Genomic DNA, 16,571 nt, shown 5'->3' with positions numbered 1-16,571 from the left:
GAGAAAAAAAGAGCGAAGACTCTCGGTGCAACTGTCCAAGTGACTCGTTATAAGAAAACACAACGAGCCACTTGAGACAGAGTTGGCCCGAGTGCTCTCTGTGCTGATTGGTTAAACGCTCTCTCAGTGAATCCTCTTCAGTAATTGCCTTATTTGAGTGTCTCCTTTGTTTTAACCTCTCATCCCTTCCCTTTTTTTTTTTTACCCCATTTTATCTCCTCGCAATCTTTATTTTCTGCATTCCTCTTTTCTTCTGCTTTTTGATTGTGCGCCTCACTTTGATGGAGTATTGATCAGCGCTGTGGCCGAGGCGGCGGGAAAGTATACAGTACTGTATATACGTACAGGAGAAGGGGGCGAGGGGTAAACAGATTTAGGAAGGAGGGAGAGGGAGATGGATGGAGAGGTGGCCGACGCAGGCGGCAGGAGGCTGGGAGGGAGAAGAGAGGAAGAGTTGGGGGAGTGATGGAGGTAGAGAAGAGAGGGAGAGAGACAAAAAGATGTAGAGAAGGGAGGGAGGGAGGGAGGGAGGGAGGGATCAAAGCCTTCTCCCTTGTCAGTATTCACAGCGTGCCTCCTCTACCCCCCACCTCACTGCTGGAGAGATGGAAAGATGAAGCAAGAGAGAAGCAGCGAGCAGCTAACGTCGTTTCACAGACAAAGATTTCCTCTCTCCTCTTTCTCCACACTCTCCTCCCTCCCTCCTTCTCTCCTTCTCTCCCTCCCTCCCTCCCTCCTCCCCTCTGTGCATCTCGCTCCGCAGCTTCCCTTCACTGAAGCTGAAGGATGATTGAGAGCTCTCCCACCAACAGCATTTTTAAACAGACGCATCAATAAATAAATGGCTTGATGTAGTGCTGCGTGTGTGCGTGTGTGTGTCCGTCCATGTGCGGCAGTATAGCTGCACGCGGGATGTGTGTGTTTATCTGTGTGTGTGTGTGTGTGTGTTCTGAGCCCAGGCGCTCCACCACTCCATCCCCTCTATCCCCTCTTCCCAGGGGCGAACTCTTTGAACGCCTTTGTCTTTCTTTCTGTTCCCATTTTTTTTTTCCTCCTCTGCTGCTGTTTGCCATCACTTGTCCCTCTCCAACATCCTCCCTTATTTCTCTTTTGTCTCATTTTCTCCCTCTTCGGTTTTTCTTCTGCATTTTGCCCCCCTCCCCGCCCCCAACCTCCCTCACTCCTTTCCTCCCCCCCTTTTGCGCTCTGCTGATGCACTCAATCTCTTTGGCACACCACTGCTCACTGCGAATGCTCAAACACAGTTCCCTCAGACAGCTAATGTGTGTGTGTGATTGTGAATGTGAATGAAAGCATTTAAATCCCCAACTTTAATAGAAGCCCCATCGAATGGTTTTTGACAATATTGCACAACCTGTCGATCACTTTTAAAGCTGCTATATTCGTTATTTCACCCTCGACAATGGCGCAAATGACTGTTTTATTTGAACTCCACTCATTGCTTTTGGTTTCCAGCTTCACAACTTTACTCCTGTTGTTCGCTCTCACTGCTATCATCAGCAAAAAAACTAACAAAAAACTCTGTGTACTCACTGTAGTTTGTCTGTTCAGCACCAAACTTTAGTCAGACAAACTTAACAACTTGCTGGTGAGCACAACAAAACATTTAGCATCTTAAAAGGACACAGACTCACCTCTTGAGACCAAAATGTGCTTAAAAAAAAACCCTAACAAAGCATGAATATTTTGACTGGCATTCACCAGGTGGTGCAAGCATGAATCCAAGTAAATGCTAATGTTTTATCCCCCAAGTGGCCGAAAATCAATTTACACAAGTTTAGTTAATCAATCACTTACTGTGTAAAACGTCAGAATGAGTGGTGGCTCCTGTAGCTTCACAGATGAGACGACTTCAACTTGTCCAACATCCAACAATATTGAATTAAAATGATACAAAAACAGACAAAAAATCTTATAATAATAATATTTAAAAGTGCCTTTCATGTCACTCAAGGACACTTTACAAGGGAGATAGAATAAAGCAACATCAAAGCCATTAGATACAGAATAACACACAAACATGACATTTACATAAGGAATCAGTTGTTATTTTACATTTTAGCTTGAATAAAAAAACAATGATTATATCACTTATTGACCAGTTTTCTAATGATTGGTCGATCAGTTAATACAGTTGTTTGTTTTAGCACTGTTCCTGTTCTGGTCATGTGACTATGACTGCTCATGTATTTTAATTGTAACATATGTGCATTTAATTCAAACAGTCTAAATTTACCTGCAGGCACATTCAGTTGTGCTTTTGTTTATACAGAATTAATTCAGCTCGTGTGTGTTTTGAGAGAATTCATTTGCATTTGTGAAAACACACACACACACATACATAGATGGGCGCTCATGTGCAGGTATCTCCAACCTGCCTGCATGCATGTGTGTGAGTGCACGTGTGTCGACCTCTATGCACACATCTCACATAATTAGGTTTATATATGCACAGCTCACTCTGCCGTAGTCAGATATTGGCTCTCTCTCTCTCTCACACACACACAACCTCTGACACACAAACACACACACACACTCTTGACTACCCTGCAGAAAACTGAGAGCCAATTTGAGAAGTAGGCGACTTGCACTGTAACTCCTCTGGCTTCTGGTTATCTTTGGAGCGCTGAGTGTTTGCTCTACAGCGGCTGCCTACTCGCAGCATGGCGTAATGAGATTTGTGCAAATTGTATCTTCTGTAGGACTCTTTCCAGGATGGTTGTTCTCCAAATTACGTCTCCTTTACCTGACGGGGGCAGTCGCAGGGGTTAGGGAGGAGGGCTGGAAATCAAATGGACAGATGGTTTTCGAGCGCTCAGAGCGACTGCCCAGTGTAGTTGTGGTGGAAAACAGATTGTCATTTGTAGACAGGAACTCATTTTCATAACACAGCTAAATCACATTTGTGCTTCTATTTGTTTCCAGTTGAAGGAAATCTTGTTTTCATTTTTTGCTTTTTTTTTTTTTTTTTCAGTGGTGTCGTGTGTATTTGTTTTCGCTGTGTTTGTCCAGCACTCCTGTCCATGGTGATAACAGTTCAATCACAAACAGTTCTGGATTCAACCGACATGATGACATGGTTGTTTTATTACGTCTCTGACCATCCGACTGCCCCTGTGTGTATCGTCCACTGTTGGACTCGGTTGTCTGTGGTCCCAGAACCTCGGAGGGGGATTTTGCAAGTCAAATGTTATCATAACCAATTGTAATGATGATGCAAATAAGACCCCGGCTGTGAAAATGTTGTTTATTTGAAACAATAATAGCAGTGAGATGCAGACAGCTGATAATTCAATACTTCAGCCGAGTGCTGGTCGCTCCTCTAGTTGTCCCAAGGAGTTGGTGGAGACCAAACCAAGAGCTGAAAGGAGAGTGAACATTGTACTTAGATTTACCAGGTGAACATTAAAGAGATAGTTCTACATTTTGGCAAATTGGCCCATTGCCATAATCCCTATAGTCATAGCAGGAGGTTTGTTACCTTTAATTGTCAGTACAAGGTGTTTTTAGAACAGCGGAGCAGAGCCGCGAGTTGCTCAGAGCTACGCTACGGAGGCTCATGGGATTTCTTGTTTTGCTCATCAAACTCATCAAATACACAATCCAACAACTCCAAAACGCTCTGGTGGACAAGTTGTGACCTTCACATTCACCACTCTATGAGATAATAACAGAACGTTACCAGACAGAGTTGTTTTAGTAGCGGAGTAGCCTAAGTAATATGTTGATTATGAGTTACCAGCTTGTTCTGTTTTGCCTCCAAGTGACTGACAAAATCAATGAAGCGACTTCATTTATATTTTAGAAGTGGAGTTCAGTTGAAAACACGAATCCTGAAACATGCTAAAATCACACCACAGTCCTCTGATGAGTAAAAAAAAAAAAAAAGTCATGCAGACATCTGAGTGTTAAACAGATTTTGATTTACTTTATTTTTTTATTTCACAGAAATTGATTCGGTCTTGGCTTTTATTCTAAAAAAACATTGAAAATGTGTTCAGTCTCGGTTGATGAATTGTCCTTAAAGCAAAGAAAAAGTTGCCCTTGAAGTGAGAAACTTTTTATTGCAGCTTTCACACTCGCATCCATTCAGAAACTTCTCCGTTAAAGCCGCTTATTGTTCAGTGTTACAAGCTATTGATTGTGGACGATTCCCGGCAGAGTTATGCGACTGTGAATATGACACACACGCGCAAAATGAATAAATAAAAAAACACACAGGAGTTAGGCTATACATGGCTGTTTAAATAAAGGTTACCTGTGTGTCAGACATGAGAGCGGGCTGTTTGCAGAGAGGCAGAGGGAGGTGGACTGAATCTATAAAGTTTGTTTACTGCAACATTCAGATGCTCCTCCATCTGCTCTTTATCCACTAAATCAATTCTGTTGCTTTGTGCTGTTCAAGGAGCTCCGCTTATGAAAAGGATGTTGCCTGCATGCAGATTCTCAGCTCCTCTGCATTCAGCGCTGTTTGCCACGCTGGTCCAGGCTGAAGTGATGCTGCTGCATCCAGCTCCAGTGAGCGAGGCCCTTCCTGCCAGAAGTTCATTAAGAGTTTCACCATCTTCCTCACCTGATTTATAGCAGGAGCATTGAGTTTTATAAAAAAAAATACAGATTGGATTATTACCTAATAGGAGTTGGTGTTATAAAATAATTGGCGTAGAGGTGTGTTGTGTTGCTGCATTGACAAAGGTTGCAACGGATGCTTCACACAGTGGGAAGTCTAATCATGACAAATCGGGACTCGGCACAACGAGTTGCTCATTTGCGTTTTCATTTGTTAGTGCGCGCTGACTGCTGCGGCGCCAGAGACACGGTTTCGAGACGTTGGACCGGGCGTGTCGGATGCTTCAGCCTGTTTTTATTTGTGCGTATGGTAATGAGGCAACTCTCTGCCATTGTGTTTGGATTCATTCATACTTTATGGGTGTTATAGTTCTGCTATAATTATTCACACTGTTTCTATTTTTAGCACCTGCCTGCAGTTTTTCAGATTTGTTTTTTATTTTTCCGTTTTGATGTGTGAGCTTTTAATAAACCCTCTCTTACACTGTATCTCCTCCACACTAAGTGACGTTCTTATTCCATCTCTGGCTTTATTAACCACTTTAATGTTATTAATTTAATAATAATAATAGCCTAATAAAAAAGCTTTTTATTTTCCACAAATATCATAAGAGCTCAGTTAAAGCCCTTTGAAAAAGTAGCAGCAGGAAGCGCGCAACGCCAGTTCTGTTATTCAAAAACTGACTCGCATTGTTGTCAGAGAGCAAATGTGGTTAAAAAGAGAAGTTGAGTAATGAGTGATTCATTCAAATCAAAAAAACAAGTCAAATCAAGTTAATTCATGTGGCTCATTTTAAACAGCTGGAGTCAACCAGACATCAGCAGGAAAACCACAAATAAAAGGCAGAACATTAAAAGTTAGTAAAACTTCTAAGACGTATTCAGGAATAAAATAAAAGACAAAAACAATACAATGACTAAATTAAAGGTCATTAAAAATGTCTGATGTCTCATTGCACCTCATGTTTTCATCCCCATGTGCAGTACCTCTGGTTTAACAGGCGACATGTTTGTCCACAGTGTCTGTGATCTGGAAGACGTTACAGCAGGAAAAGAGTTGAATAGTAATAATAGAAGTGTCCAAAACCCAGGTCCAGTGAGACAGGATGTTCTGTTCTGTCCCTCAGATGAAGATGCAGCCTTTCACCACAGATCCAGTCCTGAATCACAGATTTTAAACACTGGCATGACGGATCACAGACAGAAGACAATCTCCTCTGTCTTCTTGTCATTCATCCTAAGCCGCGTCCAGCATTTTCACATCCTGGAGGGCCAGGAAGGATGGATGTGATCGAGTTCAAATCTCCACAGGTCCATTTGTATGTCAGTTTAAGTAAACCATAAATAAACCACAAAACCCACACACAAAGAAAAGAAAAGAAAACCACCTGAGGGCGGCGTCCTGCCTGGATGCCACCCTGGACCATGGACTGTATCCTGAGACGCTTTTAAAACAACGGCCACAAAGAATAGGTCACTGGATATTTTTTTTTAGATGAGCTGATTCTCTGCTATGACGAGCCCCGGAGGCTCATGGGAATGTCTTCATGATGTTGTTATTGTCTAAATAAGATAGAAGCTGTGTTTAAAGCACTTTCCGGGCAGTTTCCAGGTAACAGTTCCCCACTGTCTTCTATCAGTTGACATTTAACTGGCTGCAGGCAGGTTACAGTAAGCTACACTTTAAAAGGCTGCTCTAGCTGCTGTGTGAATAAATAGTGTCTGTGTGAGAGGGTGTGTGTGTGTTATATAGTAGGTATGTGTGTTACTATTTAAGGTCAACCATTTCATCTTTGCGTGACCTCAGACCGTCATTAAAACAATTATGTTACACTTAAATCCGTCTGTTACATTTTTACGATTAATTGATTCTTTCCTTTGATATTTAAAATGTCACGAACAAGAAGAAATTATCTCTGAGAGATGTGTCGAAACTCGATTTATCTGTTGAACCGTCAAAGAAAAAGCCCCTCCGTCGTTATGTGATTAATTAAAGGAAAGATTATTCTCATATTTCATTAACTGTAATCGGCAAATATTTAGTGTCTTTGAAATGGACGTAGCTAAATATTTTGTGGCTGAGAGTCTGGTACAAAGATTCATGCCTCGTGCACTGAGCTAGCAGTTAGCTTAGCTTAGCATGAACAAAATTAGGGGATAAACAGCGAGTGTGTCCCTGTCAAAGTTATAGCCTAAATAACCTTTGTCCAAGTTTTGTTTTTTTACCAGTTAAACATGGTTAAATGAAAATAAAGTAAAACAATTTGTAAAACAAAACGCCCTTTGCCTCCATGCAAGCTAAGTAGCCGCGGGCTGTAGCTTCATTTTAATGAGACAAACTTGAGAAAAAAGATCTGGGGCCGTATTCCTAAAGATTCTTAGTGCAAAGAGTTGCTCCTAGTGGCCAAATTCTAAGAAAATTCTTAGAATCATGATGTTTTCTTAGAATTTCTCCTAAAAGTTAAGAGTAGATCCTGGTAAAGATAAAAGCTATTCCTAAAGAATCCTAGCTCTTAAGAGAGCTCCTAAGGTGGGATCTGTTAAGAGTAGGGAAGAGGACTTTTAAGTGGCTTAGGAGTTCCCTAAGCAGAGGACAAAATGGTGGACAGAAGAGGCAGGAGAGATATTCTCCAAACACTGGATGACAGTGAATTAATGAAACGCTACAGATTGTTCCTGTTCCTCTGTCCAGTTGGGTTTCCTTGTTCTTTTCTTCTCCATTGCTGTTCACTGGTTTGTGGTAGAGTTCAAAGCCAACCAACACTGCTTCTTATAGGCCGGTCAGCAATCACAGACACTGATTAAAGCTGAGCCATTTTACCCTTGTTAATACCAAATTGAGTTGGAAAGTTGAAAGTGCAAAAATTACCAGCATGGTAATTAATATAAGCAAATAAATCTAAGTTTCACTATGTGAATACTGTGCAAGTTTTCACACATTTTGTAGGATAATTTTAAAGTATAGCTTACTATTCATTTAACAGATATTTTCTTTTATGTGAAATAATTTTTACAAATACACAGTCTTCATAAGATTGGATTTTATGGTTAAATTTATCGATTTGAGGGTCCATCCTTTGCCCATTATCACCAAAAGTATATTTTTAATCTAGCTTTTTTTTTAAAGTATATTTTTTGGGCATTTTGGCCTTTAATTGACAGAACAGTTGAGAGAGAGACAGGAAATGGGAGGCAGAAAGACATGCAGGATAGGACTGCTCCACAAGGGATTCGAAACGGGGCCACCTGCAGTGAGGACTATAGCCTCAACACATGGGGCGGGTGCTCTTTATCTAACTTTTAGGATCAACCAATCACAGCGTTTGAAATGATGACTCATACCTAGCAACGGGGGTCAACCACACCTCCTCACTAAGAGTCTTGTCTTCTGTCCAGTCCTTGCTCAGAGTTCTCTGAGAGTGTTCTGGAATCACTCCTAAGCTAAGACTCCTTGCTAGGAATTTTTAGGTTAAGTTAGGAGCTCTCTGAGAGGATTCTTAGAATCTTTAGGAATACGGGCCCTGATCTTTTTGTTTATTTCTCAGAAAAAAATGCAAATAAACACATTCCCTAAAAAGTTCAACATTTTCTTTTAAAAGAACTGACTCCAGTAAAAAAAAAAGAAAAGAAATCGAGGGAGCAGCTCCTGTTAGCCCAGCTGTTACAACACAGAGTAGTGCACAGAGATTTGGGTACAGGCACACATCCACAGGAATTTAATGAGCTGGCTCGCTCCACAAAGAGAATCCAGGACATTAAATTTAGACGTTTTTTTTTTTATTTTATTCTCTTGTCAGGCTTCATTGTTTGACAGAGAGAGACTTCCCATCACGCTATTGCTGTATAGCACACTTGGTAAGGATATGATTATGAGACATCACATGAAGGAAGATTAATTGACTGGAAGGCCGTCTCTTCACGAGCACAGGCCCTGACCCCCCACCTCCCCCCTCCCCCACTGTGTGAACACGCCTGGACGCAGAAATGCCACGTGTGATTTCTGCCGTGTGTGTACTTTGAAGCTGAACTGCTGCGCTGCCCTTTTACTTGCACCTCCTCCTCTCTAGCAGCGACTTGCCGTAATGAGACAGAGGCCAATAGATTGTGTCAAACTTCTTTTGATTGTCTGTCACCACACACATCAGCGCTCGGCTGTTGTTGCTGTTTGACTTCCTTTATGATCAGTTAGATGCTGTTTGACTTTTTTGTGTCTCATTTCTGTCAGCGTTTTTCCTGCTTGTACAGCGGTTGCAGGTGTTATTGTTTTGTTCAAGGTTCTCGCTGCTGGTGTTCAGGTCTTAGTGTCTCGGCACACTTTGACAGTGTTTTTGTTTCTCTATTCATAGCTCTTTGACAGGCGAAGATGCAGCTACATCGTCTTCTTTACTGTGGTCTCGGGCTTGCCTCAAACTCCTCTTCCTCCTTCCCTGCCGTCCTCTCCTCTTCCCCTCCTTCACTCCCTCATAATCACCTCCTCCTCCTCCTCGTCCTCCTCTTCCTTTGGCCAAGGTCCACGTTATAAATCAGAACAAAGTGAGACGGTGCCTCCACTTTGCAGTAGTAGGAAAGTTACCGCTAAGTACATTTATGCACTTACAGTTTAGAGGTCCTTGTGCTTTACTGGATTGTTTCCATTATATAGTCATTTATATTTCTACACTGATGCATTTTCACTTCACTATATTCATCTGACAAGCACAGAAAGACATTTTCATACAAAAAAAGTGTGTATAGAATGTGATTTTTACTGCCAGCTAATAAAAAGTAGTAGAAATTTTGCTGCACCACTTGAAACACTACAACATAAAAGCTTTCTAGCCTTAGTTAAAAGTTATTAAATAATTCTGTAATGTGTTGTGCGTCAGTCTCAAGTTATTATTTAGGGTGTAAATGGGTTAAACTGCATTAACTGATTGCTTTCCTGCATAGTTGGTGGAGACCAAAGCAGAGCTTCAAAATATTTAATATTATAAGAAAAAAAAGAAAATAGACCGAAGCTTACATATGCCTCTGTCTGCAAACACTTTATTCATATATAAACTTCATGATATCTCAGTCTTGTGTTTGGTCCCTGTATGCACTTGTGTGTGAATAACACTTGCACAATGTCCCCATGTTTTATTAACTTGCACTCAGCCTCCAGAGACAAACACTGGAGTCACACTGGGCAGCTGATTGGAGAACAGACAGTGGACATTGTGTGTGTGTTTACCTGTCGGTGACCTTCGCTCTCCTCCTCTTCTTCCTCCTTTTCCCTAGCAACTGCTGAGGGAGATGCAGCAGATGGCGAGCCGGCCTTTCGCCACCATCAACGTCGCCTTGGAGACGGACGAAGAGCCGCCTGACCTGATAGGAGGAAACGTCAAGGTGAGCGCAACCTTTTTCACCACCTCGCCGCCGCGGACATCCACCTTCCTTTTTTTTTTTCCTCTTTCTTTTTTTAGTCAGGTTCTTGAGCAGGGAAACGTCATCTTTCATGGACGTTGTCACTCATCCTCTCTCTCTGGAGAGGGAGCTGAGCCGCGTGGCCTCTTCGACAGTGGTCTCTGTGATTACTGCCACCAAAGTGAGAGATATTCCTCACACCATCTGTTTCACGTCATCTCTGAGCCTGAACTCTTTGAGGTGGTTCTGTGAGTTTGCAGCGAGCCAAGGAATCTAAAATTGAGCTCACTTAGAGAGGAGAGTTTGAAGTGTAGTGCAGGTCTAGTACACCTAATGAGGGTCAACGCAGTGTACACTTGGCGGGCCCGAGCGAAGGCCGAACGCCGATGAAAGTGGGCCGCTGATGAGTAACGCAGCACATTATACCAGTTGCAGCCAGTTATTGTGGGTAGGCAGTGAATTCTAATGGGATTGAATTCAGTTAACCCTGAAGTTAAACACATGCAGATGAGAGGAAGGTAATGTAGATTAAGACTGTGCTCAGAAATAAGCAGCAAGTTTTTATTCTAACACAAAAGAGATTCTTCATTTGGAAAAAAAATAAATAAATAAACGCCTACTTGCAGGAAATGGAAATGTTTGTTGGCATGAAAATAAAGAACATTAGGGGCACTATTAAAGTTATGACTCATCTTACAAAAACAGTGCTGTTTTGGTCCATCCAGCCATCTGTGTGTTTGAATAACAGGCAGAAACTGAAGGTAAAAAAGTTCTGTCAAGAAAAAAAAACAGCAGATTGGACCTCGTCCATTTATATAGGAGAGCAACATAAAGAGTGAAAGACAGAAAGACGAGTTCTGTCTTTTTCAAACTGCGGCTCTTTGTTTATCACGATGCTTCAGGGAAATCAGATTTCCTATACTTCCAAATCACTGAAACACATTTTCTCACTAGTATTGGTTTACAGCCGTGCAGAGGTTTGCAGATATCTTTCTGTGAAACTTCAGTAACCAGTACAACTTTTGTTTGTGATGCTCAAAGCATTTTGGGAAAAGAAAAAAAGAAAAATTCTCTCCAGGCAGGAACTACAGTATGTCCAAGCTGCTCTGATTAATACAAAAGCTTCAGTGTGCACAGTTTGTAGGAACTATTTCTTAAACTCTTCACCACATCCTCCATCACTGTGTTCAATTATCTCGGCCGAGACAGACGACACACACACACAGCTTCAATACTGGGGGGATCTGGTGATTAAGAAAACAGGACACATCATATTTATACAGTGAGGAAAACAAAGCACTTCCACTAAAAGAAGAAATATCAGCCGTCCTCGGTGGTCGGTGGAGTCACAGTCAGAAGAATCGATGTTGTGAAACACGGTGATGATTAGAATAAAAACAGACGCTTCTTCACCCCCCAAAAAAATGTTAAATATACTGAGGAAGATTCAAGTTTAAGTGAAATCTTTGTTTGCTCTTTAGTTTTTTACAGTGTAATATTTCCCCACTGTGAGCACCACAGAAGAAAATGACTTTCACCTCCAGCTCATCAGAACAGAAAAGCACTGCAAATCAAATTCAATCAAATCAAATTAAAGCAGATATCAGTGGAATGTTTTTGTTAATATAAGTCCTAAATAGTCCTATTTTCCGTCAGCAATCACTTACATGAAGTATTTCAGCCTAAACACGAGTCTCTCCGTCACTCTGCTCTGCTGTAACCCGAGGAGAAAATTTTCCTTGTGGGATACAAGTGTTATCCAATGAGGAGAGAGAACGGCATGAAGGGCTGTGTGTGCAGCCAAGGGATGCGCGTGAATGTGGTGACGTAGCACGAGGACCAATTGATGCCTGACAAGGGCGGGGGCTGCTAACTCATGGTGCGTTCAAAGAAACTCGTACTTTGTGTTTTTCCTTCCTGTGAAGTCATACCAGTTCGATCTGGTACGAGTTCACGGGTCGGAAGTTACGAGTGGCCGTTATAGGGAACTTTCACAGACAACAGGATGGTAAAAACACGAGCTACGGGTTACCTGGAACGCTACCAAGTCGTAGTTGTGACTTGAAGCTGTAACTTACGGTTTCAAAAGCCTGCCTTGAACGCAGCATTAGCCGAAACGGCCGTGAAGCTGATATCTGCTTTAACTATATCACTACAGGCTCAATTTACAAGGCTTTTATTTCTTGTGATTATCGATAAACTGACCAACTGTGTGTGTTGACAGTATTTATCTGTGTTTTGATGGGCCCCCATTGCATTACCCTCCTCACATGTACAGTAGCACAGGATTTTCAGTGCAAATCCAAATGCACAAAGTCAATGTGTTGCTCCATGGCGCCGTCTTCTCTCATATTAAAACCATAGATAGACTGTAAAAAAAATCGACGTAGCACCCCTGACGTCACCCATTGGTTTTGGGGAGTCTGTTTTGTGATCCTACTACGGGCATTTGAACTGCGCCATCTTGGATTTTAGTGGGAGTTTACTTCCATATTTGGAGGAGATGTGGCCACAGTGTTCACGGAGGTGGAAACTATCGGTAGAGACCAAAAACATAAAATGTACCAGGCTGTAAATATGTTTTTTTAAGCTGTAAAGTCGGCTATTTTAACATGGGGGTCAATGGAGAGTTGCTCACTTCTGGTCCCAGCCCCCAGTGGCCATTGGAGAACTGCAGCTTTTTGAACGTGGAAATGGTATTCACTTGTAGAACCCACAACTCCCCCCTTGATTAAAGGCTACATTACCCACAATGCAATTCAAACACCAACAGTGTGGTGGGGAGGTTCACTTGTGTCGGGCAACCAGCAGCTGATGTCGCTCCGGGCTGCTGGAGTCTCCAGCAGGTGGAGCGGTGAGGTAAACCCAACGTCCGTCCACAGTCGGTCACACCTCCAGATTGTTTTTTCATTTCCAGACTTGTGGTCTTTAGCAACAGGCGGTGACTCTCTGGCTGTTTGGGTTTGATTCTCACAAAGAGATCTATAGCTGCAAAATTAAAGTTTAACTACAGTGGATTTCACTGTAGAGCAATATCAGATTAACAGAAGGGAACCGAGTCTGTTGAAGTTAGAAATTGTGTTTAAAGGTAAATATCAAGCCGTTGGAGTTGGAGACTTAATTATAGAGCGGAGTTGGAGGCGCCGGTGGAGTTGCAGCAGGTTAGAGCAGATTTAAATGCAGATACTGTGCACGGAGGCAGCAGCAGAGAACATTTAGTTATAGAGTTACAGAAATTGCGGTTGAGCATTCGGCAGTGGCGGGTGGGGGGGGGGGGGGCCGTAGGCGGGCGTACCTGTGACTGTGCACTTTGTGATGAATGACCTCTGAATGCAGATGTAGTGCAGAATTATAGGGCTGTTTCTGCAGCGTGGCTCGGGGGCCCCTCGTCTCTGACAGGGGCCATGCATCTCAAGGGGCGCTCGGGCTCCCAAACACAAGGTTACTGCCAGCAGAGGCCGCGGGGCCCCTGGGGAAGATCAGCTGCTAATCAAACCGCCGCTCCGACAGGAATTATCCCTCCTCCTCTCACTTCTCCTCCCTCATCTCTGATGTTTCTCATCTTCTCCGTCTTTTTCTTCCCTTTGCACCTCATTTTGTTTTCATCTCTCTCTTGCTTCTTTTATCTCTCTACTTCTACTTCTATTAGCTTTTCCTTTATTTCCACACCACATTTTTAGGTTCTTTTTTGTTTCCCCTCTTTGTGCTGTTTATCAACCTCTTTCTTTTGTCTTTACTTTTCTTTGAATCTTTCCTCTGGTCTTTGTATCTTCTTGCTTCCTCTCTCGTCTCCGGTCTGACATCCTTACTTCACCGTAGTGTTCCCCTCTAATTTACTAGCACTTTACTGATCCTATCAGGCGTCTGCGGTTTTTTTTGTTGGCCTTATCTGCTGCTTCTGTTGTGTGTGTGTGTTTGTGTGTGTGTGAGGGTATGTATGAGTGTGTGTCTTTGTGTACCTCTGCATGTTTGTGTGGGTGTTGCCGTGTGTGCTGTTGTGCGGAAAAGAAAAGATGCAGCTTGCTGTGGAAATCAGGCGCCCTACGCCGCCTCCTCCATCTCTGCTTTACCTTTTCTTCTCCCACCACGACTCTTCTTTTCCTCCATTCTTCCCGGCCTGCTCTCCTTCTCTCCGTCAGGGCAGCAGCAGCAGCAGCAGCAGCAGCAGCCCAGGAGCAGAGATCCAATTTAGATCTTCCTCCTCAGCTTTCTGTGCCTTCACCAGCTCAGACGGTGAGCGCACACTATCCTATCTCCTCGTGGAGATTGAGCGACGCGGAGCAGGTTCTTCCCCTTGTTTCCATGCTGTTTTATCAGGGCGCTACAGTAGTGTATTAAGACCCACGATCAGAGCATACAGGGGGCCAGACTCTGCACACGGAGCCGAAGATCATTAAAGTTGTTTATAGCCTCGGTGGGAAGTCCAAACTTGCTCCACCGATGAGATATATTCACTCTGCTTCTGCCAAATGGAGCTTGCGGGCCCAGCCTCACGGGCAGATGATTACCTTTGTGACGCCTAATGCTCTGCTTTTATTTATAGATACCGTGGGACGAGAGAAAATCAGGACGTGCAATGTGAAAAATGGCGAGTTGGAGGAGGGGGAGGGGGGGGGCAGCTCCGGTTTATCTAACGTGGTTGGTTGTGGTGCACCATTATCTTCCCTCCACTCACAGGGTATCGCATCAAATTGAAGGCATTTGGCAGATTTCTAGAGCAATTGCACGAGTGTGATAACCTTAATTCAGTGACTGTCGAGTGTTGCAGGCAAAGAACAACTAAGGTCAAAGGTCAAAACACCAGAGCTGTGTTCAATTATGATCATTCCTCTCCGATAGCCGCGCCTTAAAGTCTCGTGCTTCATAAATTTGGAAGTGAATTGTTGTGGAGATGCACATGAGGCAGCAACAGGTGACACAATTACATCTTTAATGTCTCAAGTGTTGTTTATAACTAGAAGTAAATTATCTCTGTTATTTATAACGTCTCTCGTGGCAAGATTTCTTTATCGTGCGGTCGCCCATGGGATCAGGAGAGTCCACGGTTGTTTTTAGGGAGGAGGCAGCAAAAGTTTGCAGTTAAACTTGCAGGACGTTGCAGGAAGCCACTGGTGAGCCGGTTGTCATGAATAATTTTCGTTGAAGGAGAAGCACAGCGAGAGGAGGCGAGGCTAGAGGTCCATGAAGCCTTGTTTTTATTTGTTCGCAGTAATCAGACATTTAGCTCCACACAGATCTCAGGGAATCAGCTGAGAACCGGCTCACCTGCTGAGTCCTGCTGACATTCATTACAGATATTGGGAGGTGGCTGCTGTTGACTTAGTTTTCATTAGTTTGAAGGGCATTGTATACTCCAAAGTGGCCTGAAGCAGGAAGAACAACCAGAAAACCCATACCACCCGTAGGAGGGATGCTCTTATTGATCAGCTGATTTTCCTTAAAGGGACAACGAGGAGTTTTGGAAAAGCGAAGCGTTTTCACACTACATTTATGAGCCTCCGCGCGCACCGTAAAATTATTTTGACCGGCGCAAGACGGACTCATGTTTTCATTCATCAAGAATTAAAGTCAGAGGTTCAAAGAGGTTCACATACCGTCGTAGTTCCGACCATAAACGGCGATTCAGCTGCGTTATTCTCATGACTCGTTGCGAAACCGAAAGTAAAAAACACTGGTCGGCTCGACCAGCATCTCCGCCACCACTAATAATAACAAAATAACGATAGAGACAGAACGATATATTTATCGAAAATGGGCCCATTAACAAGTGTGGGTAGCGGAGATTTATCCACATTAACGTGAGACTTTTTTATAACCGAATAGAAACTCCTCGTTGTCCCTTTAAAGATATGTGATCAGTATTGATTGGAAATAATGCATCTAATCTCTGATCACTTTAAAACTGGAACAATGGATCATGGTGCCCGATCTTACTCACAGATGATATTGTAGCGTCCTCATGACCTATGGGAGTGTCTCCTGAAATTGCACCAATGTACCAGACCTCAGTTGTCATGGTAACGATAAAAAGGTGGATCTTACCGACAGGGGTGCACCTACCTTTAACACCATGGTTACTAAAGCAAAGATGCTACAAGAACGTCTTGCTTTGGTTTAGGAAAAGATCGGGATTTGAGTTAAAGTAAGTCAGTAATTCCTCTGGATGAGATTATCTTTGTTGTCGTGGTTACAATATAAACTGATGGTTTCACCATGGGAATCGAACACAGCTCTCTGGTGTCATATTCCTGTATTTCATCCAACCTCATCCTGATATAGACTTTGTGTCTTGTCCTTGTGCTCCTGTCATATTTACTATGATCACTAGGTGTCGCCTAGCAACAAAATGTAACCATGCATCAACAACAACATGCTGCACCAAATTTAGCACTTTACAGTTTATTCGTCCAATTTAGAGAAGAGCTGATCTGCTCCTTTTCACCTCAGATTACCTGACAGATAACCTTCACTTCAACCTGTTTCCCTTCATACCTCTGCAGTTTATATTTGTTGCAATATGACGATTAGAATTAAAGGCCGACCAAACATTTTCTTGGCAAACAGAAACCAAATGAACGAAAAACTCATCAAAGTTA

At 42.8% G+C, this 16,571-nt stretch overlaps 1 protein-coding gene across 3 annotated transcripts in view; it reads left to right on the top strand.

Moving 5' to 3' along the window:
• Positions 1–16,571, top strand: part of atrn (attractin) — a 161,567-nt gene that overhangs the window by 126,849 nt on the left and 18,147 nt on the right. For all 3 annotated transcript variants that reach the window (XM_083998989.1, XM_083998990.1, XM_083998991.1), the window contains one exon: positions 9,850–9,957. In XM_083998989.1, coding sequence (XP_083855115.1) covers positions 9,850–9,957 — 108 coding nt within the window. The remainder of the gene's footprint in view (positions 1–9,849; positions 9,958–16,571) is intronic.

The sequence above is a fragment of the Trachurus trachurus genome (assembly GCF_905171665.1).
Source record: "Trachurus trachurus genome assembly, chromosome: 22".
NCBI classification, from domain to species: Eukaryota; Metazoa; Chordata; class Actinopteri; order Carangiformes; family Carangidae; genus Trachurus; species Trachurus trachurus.
Note: the sequence above shows the minus strand (reverse complement) of the source record. Positions and strands in the feature narration are given on the sequence as shown.